Genomic DNA, 9,381 nt, shown 5'->3' on the forward strand with positions numbered 1-9,381 from the left:
TCGCATCTTCTGCAGGGTAGCAGCAACTTTATCCTTCATTTTCTGGATATGACACTCCCATTTGAGATCTTGGCTAATGGAAACTCCTAGATACGGCAATACTGTAGTTCTTTTTATTGTCTTTCCCATCATCCAAATCGATGGGGGACGCTTCTTTGAGATCCAGAGAAATCTCGTTTTGCTCGCCGACAGGCAAAGGCTATGGAATGATAACCAATTTGTGATGGATTGGAGTGCCTTTTCCGCTAGCTCTGCAGTTCCTTTGATCGTCGGGTGAGGCGCAATTACAAGTATATCATCGGCAAAGGCCTGGACACGGATATTGGCTGGCCATTCCATTTTCAATAGCTCATCGAGAACTAGATTCCATAAAAGAGGACCCGAGCACGACCCTTGTGGTGCTCCCTTTTGCAGATATTTAGTAGTCGATCCCGCGTCAGTCAAAATCGCAGCTTGTCGATCGTGCAGAATGTCACACAAAATTGCCTTGAGCTGTGGAGGTACAGGCATTTCCACGATTCGGCGAAGGATAGATTCGTACCTTATGTTATCAAAGGTACTTTTAATGCCCAGAGATACGACGGCTACACCGTTTCCTTTGTCTCGCTGAGACTTAATTTCTACCAGCATATCTTCCAAAGCCATCTCAGCTAATTTTCGTTGTCAGAACCCATACTGATGAATGTGCCACCAGTCAGCCCTTTCCGTGTAATACATGATCCGCTGAACTATAATTCGCTCCAATATTTCACCAACAGAGGAGAGTAAAGATATTGGCCTATATGACCTCAAGTCATTAGGGTTACGGCCTCTTTTCAGAAATAAGAGGAGCTTTCCGATTTTAAAATGACTTGGGAAACATTCGATTGAGAGGCACTTGTTGAATAATATGTGTAGCAGATCTGGAAAGGATCTGTTGATTGCCTTGCCATTATTCACTCTATCCAATCCAGGCGCCTTGTTATTGTCTAAATTGTCTATAATCCTTCTGATCTTTGATTTGGAAATTGCTCTGTCACGATATCTCGGAGAGTCAGGATATACTGCTACCTGATGAGAATCTTGTGTGGATTGGGTTGAAGAGACTGGGACATCTGGATGTATTGTTTGTCGGGTGGTCGCTTCTAGGATTGTCTCGTTACCTGTCTTCCCCATCATGACTTGGGGAAAAGATTCACTTTTCATTGTTGCTCGATAGTTGGTGCCGTAAACCATCGTTGCTTCTTCACGTGACTTTCTCCAAGACGCAATCTTAGTTTTACGTACCATTTTTGTATACATCGCCCGCAACCTGGGTTTGTCCTCTTCTGAGGCCTTCTGAAAGCTCCTCTTCAAGGCTCTTGAATGTTTCCTTTCGATTTCTAACTCTCTGTTCCACCACTTCGACTGATTATTTTTGTCATTGGTTCTGTCATTGGTCTCGGCTGCAAGAAGTGGCCGGTCACTCGCCGTCGTCAGTACTTGGAACAAGGATTCCGTCGCTTTCTCCAGGTCTTGTGAAGTATAACATCTCTTAATATTAGCTATTTGGGCTGGAATGCAATTTTTAAGATATCCTGTAAAGTTTTGGAGCATTCTTTGGGTGGTGCGATAATTTCTTCTTGTCATAGTCATGGTTGTCGTTTTTATAGACATATGGATATAAGAATGACTACTCTGTGTCGTCTCCTCCCCTACGTACCACTCTATATTTTGTGCCAGCACTGGAGAGTCAGGGTCAAGTCGGGCATCCATAGCTTCCTGTGTGGCCATATGTGGGTGTCTTATTATCGGCTTTCAACAAAATTAAATCTTTCGCCAGAATGAGAACTAGTATCATCTGACCTCTTTCATTATTATCATCATAACCCCATAGACTATTATGACCGTTCCAATCAGAAGATATAATGATTCTATGTTTTGAGCTCTTCGTGATCATTTTCTCCATTTCTTGTATAACCTCGTATAAATTCTTGTAAGGGGATGAGTACGAACTTAATAGGACAAGTTCTTCTTCATCCACACGCAATTGGATTGCCACTGAATTTTGTTTGGTTTCCAAAGAAGCCCCATGGATACAGGTATTCCTAATGACAATTACAGCCTTACCATTATGCAATAACCACCGCGGCCAGCTTGTCGGAAGACCCTTTAGCTCATAGACATGATTCGTGCGCCAAACCCATGGTTCTTGTATCATCATAATGTCGATATTTTGACCATTTCCTGTTACTTCGAGTAAGTAGCTTTGGCTCGATAAAAATTTATTTGAATGATATTGATGTCCGTTAGTAGCATCAAAAGTGTTTCACTTGGTATTATAAGTCTTATGAGAGACACTGTTTTTACATTTAGCACCTCCAGCTCCCAGCCACCAGGCCACGCCGGTCATACACTAACAGGTGTGAGGAGCATTTTAGGCCCGTTACCTTATGATTGATGTCCATTGCCGTCTGATGTGCCATGTTCGTCATCCAACAGTTGATACACCACCTTACCTTGCATCCCGTCTGCCCATATTTAGTGGAAACATGTGGGTTGGAATGACGCCACAGGTTTTCTTGGCACCGCCAGTGTGCCTCTCTCTGAATGCGGCTGAATCTAGTCTGTACCGGCCTACGATCTGGCATTACATTGGTAGACCCACAAAAATTATTTTTCTGTTCCTACCATTCGTCTGCTCCGTTAGTACTTGTAGCTTCACTCTCGAGTATAACATTCATGTTTCTTCCTACACACTTACTGCCTCTTCGCGGAAAAGAGCCATCTCTTTCCTTTCGCACATTTGAATTATTATGATAATTTAGATTATAATTAGCATTGCGTATCTCATTATATGTTTTTTCAGTACCACAGCGCATCCTCATTCGGTTATATTCAACTTGGTGGTGACTTAGGCAAGCAGGATCGTTTATGTTGTGGTATGGGTCGTAATCAGTGTGCATCACCATGTTATTCATGAAACAATTCACGAATTTTCGTATACGGTGGCAGCGACTGTTTTCTATGAGATAATTAAGGCCATTGTCCTTATCTACGCTATAATAACGGTATCGATGATTCTTTGGTGGCTTTGTTTTTGCCATAGTTCTATTAGCATGGTGACTCTCAATTCGAGGTTTGGTGGATAATGACCTTCGACTACTGGGGAGAGTATCATTCAATCTAGTGAATGATTTGTCGTTGTATACTACTTTGTCGTTAAATGTTACTTGTTTGCGGCGTCATTCTTCTACGATAGAATATTCATCACCATGACTAGGGAACCAAGTTTTACTTTGTTCACTGCAAGGACTTGGATTCTGTTGTTCCTCCTCGCTATACGTTACTTCGTCACCAGATGTTGCGGCGCCATTCGTCCACGATAGTGTATTCATTATCCTGTCCAGGGAACCAGAAGTTTGTTTGTTTATTGCTAGAACTTGGGTCCCACTGTTCCCATTCGTGAGCCGTAGTTTCCAGAAATTCGTGTGATTGGGGAAGAACAGTTTCTGCTCGCTGTTTTGGAGAGGCGCTCTGCGAATAATCATCGATACCCATACCAGTGACCTCAGCAGTTGTACAAGCAGTTCTCACATTTCCGTCTCTCTGTAGGGAGCAATGAAAATATGTGTTATTTTTTGATGTCCCAGGTAGTACTGGCCATGGCTCAGCTGTTACATTGTCATTCCGCACTGGCAGATTCTCATCGCATTTCTCAGTACTGCTATCCCGTATTTTACTTGCATGATTGTCGCCTTTCCTCAGGACGACAGGTGTTTCTTTTCGCGGCCAAGAGTCATCTGATATATACGACACATCATTCGTCTTTCGGGAGGAAGTGTGATCATCTTGACATATGGTATTCAAGTCTAATATCACTCTCTTACCCAAGATCACCATTAGATTCAGTGCTATTTGCTTATTACGAGTCGTCCGTGTAAGATGCTTTGGTGTTTCTGTCTGTGTGGTTAGTGACGAAGCTTTATCCTCACAATTAACCGTAGTGGTAGCTGAAAAGCCGCTGGCACCGTCACTCACTTGCACTATCTCTGCTGTGACGTCCTCATCGGTTTTCTGCGGAAGGCTGGTATAGCTCCTTGTTTTGTAATCATCTTTGGCGATTTCGCTCACAAGAGCCGGCAAAAGTTTCTGCACACCCAATGGCACACGGTTACGAATCTTGCCATTACCATTCTCTATCGACTTAGCGATCGTAGACCAGAGATCTCCAGTGGCATCTATGAAAGAAACTAATTGGTCTTGCAGGGTTTTTTTGTTCATTCTGCGGTATTCGTGGTCGATCTTTTCCATTCCTGTCCGTACGGAGGTCAGTAAGTGTCGTCCATATTTCCTTGGCAGCATCAAAAGCATAATTACCGTGTTGCGGTTCTTCCGCAGAATGTGTAGCGGAATCACTTTTTTCTTCGATAGAGACTATCGCCTTCTTTTCTTGAAGGTTTGCTGCCATTTTTCTCATGTTTTCGCACGTTGTGCTATTAATAGCTTTCTTCAGCAAACGAAATTTCATACTGTTCCCATTTATCTTCAGATGCGGAGAGTTCGAATTCGTTAAGTGTGGAAAATTTAGGCTTATGTAGTAGCGTTGAAAACGAGGAAATATCCGAGTATAAAAAGTATAATAATTCAATAAAATCAACGGTTGAACATAACTAAGTAAATTTTTTCCATCATCTCTTTCCGCAGTGACCAATTGCGAATCAGTCTAGGTATCAACCAGGCTTGACTTTCAATTCAGGCTCTCGTCTCCGCAAAACACGTTGAAAGAAACATGGCGGTGCAAGAACTCATTATCATCACACAACGCATCGTTCACCAGCTGACACCATAATATAGTTTTCTTTGTACCCACTGGGGTTAACTGGCCGAAATTGATGTCCTTCGATTCAGGGATTGAAGATCTACGTCGATATTACATAATCTTAAATAAACAACATGATAGATATTTCCTATTCCATCTTTTTCAGGAGCTTGAAGAATTCACATCCGATGTCCTAGGCATCAGCTTGTCACCTAACCAATATGGTGCCTTCCTGATTGACTCACGAAAGAAACAAATCTAGATTTAAAGAAATGTAAAAATGAATATGCAGGGTGTTTCAAAAATAATCATCCGATTTAAAAAAATCATAGCTTTCAGCTTTTAATCCGTTTTGATCGAATAATGTATAGGTCGAAAGAGGGAAATCTCGAGTTTCACGCAGTTGCCGACAGGTAGCGCAAACGCCCTTCCTTCGGCCGCCACTTTAATGTTTGTCAAAATTTTCTTTTTCCCACAGTTAGAAACAGATTCAGATGACTTCATTTTCCAGCAGGACGGGGCACCATCACACTAGAGCTTGGACGTTCGAGAACCTTTGAACAATCGCATTTTTAAACGATGGATCGACCGTACGGGACCTAACGATTCATTAAACATCACTGGTCTCCAAGATCGCCACGCCGGACCTCAAAGCGTGCGATTTCTTCTTGTGGGGGTTTATAAAAGACTACGTTAATGTGCCTCCCCATCCAGCTACATTAGCCAAACTGAAGATACGCATAACAGCAACCGTAGAAGCCGTGGATGCAAATATGCTCACAAAAGTTTGGGACGAATTTGACTACCGTATAGACATATGCCGTGCATCCCAAGGTGGACATATTGAGCACCTTTAATTTGGTTTGTAAAAAAACAGATTAGCCATGTAATATATTTTACCCCCCCCCCCCCACCTTTGAACTTCAAGTTAGCCATCTGCCTGTTTCAGTTTCCAACAATGCTTAATAAAAGCTGTGGAATTTCTTGGATGTACTTTACGGACCCATAATTAATTTTAAAACATTCTAAACCATATGAATTTGTGCAGCTGAATACTAAAAGACAATACGGAGAACTTAATTTTCATGCTTGAGAGGATATAAATAAAAAGTTGAAATGAATGTCATTGCATGAATATCCAACTCAAAAGTAGGTCCGGCTAATTACTTCATATTTGATCTTCTGAGCTTCGTATCTCTAAGCGAACTCAATATTTCAAAAATCCAGAATTCAATATAGTTTTCAAAATTATTGATATGGTGGAAAACCCCACTTAATTTTCGCATTCCTACAGTTAAAATCGGCAATTTTAACACTGATTTCTATGGGGATCATCCTTTGCTTGACCCTCAAAGTGATGCTGATTATGATTCTGACGTTTTTTCAAAAAGCCTCATTAGTGAGGGGATTGAAAAAGTGCCAAACCATTACAGAAGCATATACACGTCTGAAATAAATTGCTAGGGAACCACGGTAACCAAAGTAAACGTTTCGAAAGTGATTGTTGAGGCCCGAAAAAAGTTTTTGTCCGACAGTTGTTTTTTGCCCATTTCGAGAATTTGCCCTGCTCGGACGAACTTTTAAGGTAGCCTATCATTCAAGTCGGGGCCCATTTGGTATATATGCAAAATTTAGTGACGATCGATCTAAAATTGTAGATTTGTATAGAGAACATACACAAACACGCAGACACACAGAAAATTAATTTTATGTATATAGACTAGCTATAATACCCGGTGTTGCCCGGGTATTCTTCAATGAGGCTTTTTGGGTCATGCGATATCTCCCTCTTTCTTTGAGGGACATGCAAACCGTGCCTAAGTTAACCAATATGGCGACTTCCTGCGCGACTCATGAAATAAACAAATCTAGATTTATAGAAACGTAGAAATGAATATATATATATATTTTCCTTATTTTGAGGATCGCTCAGTATTTCGACCACCCCCCCCCCGAACTTCAAGTTATTCATCTGCCAGTTTTAGCTTCCAAAAATGCTTAATTAGAGCTGTAGAATTTTTTCGATGCACTTTTTATGGGCCCATAATTAATTTTGAAAAACATCCTAAACTACATGAATTTATGCAGTTGAATATCAAAAGTCAATAGGGAGACATTAATTTTCATGCTTGAGAAGGTATAAATAAAAAGTTGAAATCAATGTTATTGCATGGATATCAAATTCAAAAGTAGGTCCGGTGAATTACTTCATATTTAATCTCCTGGGCTTCGTATATCTCTAAGCGAACTCAATATTTCAAAAATCGAGAATTCTATACAATTTTTTAAATTATTGGTGTGACAGAAAACTACATTTCCAACTAAACTAAAACTAAACTCGCATTTCTACAGTAAAATCGGATATTTTAACACTGATTTCTATGAGGATCACACTTTTCCTGACCCTCAAAGCGACGCTGATGATGATTATGATGTCTATTCAGAAAGCCTCATTACTGGGATTATTGAAAGTGTAGCAAACCATTATAAAGGCATAAACTATTATACATATGGTAACAGGATTAGAGAAGTGACAAACCATTGTAAAGGCATATACACGTCTCAAACGCATTGCTAGGGAACCCCGGTAACCAAAGTAAACGTTCGGAAAGTGATTGTTGAGGCCCAAAAACCATTGCTGCCCGACAGTTTTTTGCCCATTTGGGGCATTTGCCCTGCTCTAACGAAATTTTAAAGTAGCCTATCGTTCAAGATGGGTCCCATTTGGTATATATTCAAAATTTGGTGACGATCGATCCAAAATTGTAGATTTGTATAGAGAATACACACACACACAGAAAATCCATTTTATATATATAGATAGATGACATGAATGTCGTTCTCCACTTGTTAATACAAGATATACAGAAGACTGGATGTTGTGAAGATATTTATTATTTGAGATGTTAATTTTTTAAGGAAGGAAAAAACTCATCTCTGCCTCTACCGGGAGTCGAGCCCGGGTCCCTCGATTGCCGGACGAGTGCTCTGACCACTAAGCTACAGAGGAGATAGAGATTTCCTTTCGCTAGAGCGTATATATGCCGAACGGAACCGTGCAATGGACGGTGAAACCGATCAGCTAATAGCTCATGGACGACGAGCCACCAGAGGGCTATATATATGACATGAATGTCGCTCTCCACTTGTTAATACAAGATATACAGAAGACTGGATGTTGTGAAGATATTTATTATTTGAGATGTTAATTTTTTAAGGAAGGAAAAAACTCATCTCTGCCTCTACCGGGAGTCGAACCCGGGTCCCTCGATTGCCGGACGAGTGCTCTGACCACTAAGCTACAGAGGAGATGGAGGTTTTCCTTCGCTAGAGCGTATATATGCCGAACGGAACCGTGCAATGGACGGTGAAACCGATCAGCTAATAGCTCATGGACGACGAGCCACCAGAGGGCTATATATATGACATGAATGTCGCTCTCCACTTGTTAATACAAGATATACAGAAGACTGGATGTTGTGAAGATATTTATTATTTGAGATGTTAATTTTTCAAGGAAGGAAAAAACTCATCTCTGCCTCTACCGGGAGTCGAACCCGGGTCCCTCGATTGCCGGACGAGTGCTCTGACCACTATGCTACAGAGGAGATAGAGATTTCCCTTCGCTAGAGCGTATATATGCCGAACGGAACCGTGCAATGGACGGTGAAACCGATCAGCTAATAGCTCATGGACGACGAGCCACCAGAGGGCTATATATATGACATGAATGTCGCTCTCCACTTGTTAATACAAGATATACAGAAGACAGGATGTTGTGAAGATATTTATTATTTGAGATGTTAATTTTTTAAGGAAGGAAAAAACTCATCTCTGCATCTACCGGGAGTCGAACCCGGGTCCCTCGATTGCCGGACGAGTGCTCTGACCACTAAGCTACAGAGGAGATAGAGATTTTCTTTCGATAGAGCGTATATATGCCGAACGGAACCGTGCAATGGACGGTGAAACCGATCAGCTAATAGCTCATGGACGACGAGCCACCAGAGGGCTATATATATGACATGAATGTCGCTCTCCACTTGTTAATACAAGATATACAGAAGACTGGATGTTGTGAAGATATTTATTATTTGAGATGTTAATTTTTCAAGGAAGGAAAAAACTCATCTCTGCCTCTACCGGGAGTCGAACCCGGGTCCCTCGATTGCCGGACGAGTGCTCTGACCACTATGCTACAGAGGAGATAGAGATTTCCCTTCGCTAGAGCGTATATATGCCGAACGGAACCGTGCAATGGACGGTGAAACCGATCAGCTAATAGCTCATGGACGACGAGCCACCAGAGGGCTATATATATGACATGAATGTCGCTCTCCACTTGTTAATACAAGATATACAGAAGACAGGATGTTGTGAAGATATTTATTATTTGAGATGTTAATTTTTTAAGGAAGGAAAAAACTCATCTCTGCCTCTACCGGGAGTCGAGCCCGGGTCCCTCGATTGCCGGACGAGTGCTCTGACCACTAAGCTACAGAGGAGATAGAGATTTCCTTTCGCTAGAGCGTATATATGCCGAACGGAACCGTGCAATGGACGGTGAAACCGATCAGCTAATAGCTCATGGACGACGAGCC

The 9,381-nt window shown here is 41.5% G+C and overlaps 1 protein-coding gene across 1 annotated transcript; it reads right to left on the reverse strand.

Moving 5' to 3' along the window:
* Nucleotides 1-663: 663 nt before the first annotated feature.
* On the reverse strand, nt 664-1,614 carry LOC149067413 (uncharacterized). The gene has a single exon (XM_089252601.1). It carries the CDS (start codon nt 1,612-1,614, stop codon nt 664-666), a length of 951 nt encoding a protein of 316 aa, XP_089108727.1.
* Between the last annotated feature and the right edge of the window lie 7,767 nt (nt 1,615-9,381).

The sequence above is a fragment of the Pholcus phalangioides genome, unplaced genomic scaffold (genome assembly GCF_987345545.1).
Source record: "Pholcus phalangioides strain wild (caught in Gottingen) unplaced genomic scaffold, Ppha-v1.0 ptg000030l_1, whole genome shotgun sequence".
NCBI classification, from domain to species: domain Eukaryota; kingdom Metazoa; phylum Arthropoda; class Arachnida; order Araneae; family Pholcidae; genus Pholcus; species Pholcus phalangioides.

Excerpts from the sequence above, each read along its gene's own strand:
- LOC149067413 (XM_089252601.1), bottom strand. The coding sequence starts at position 1,614 with ATGACTATGACAAGAAGAAATTATCGCACCACCCAAAGAATGCTCCAA.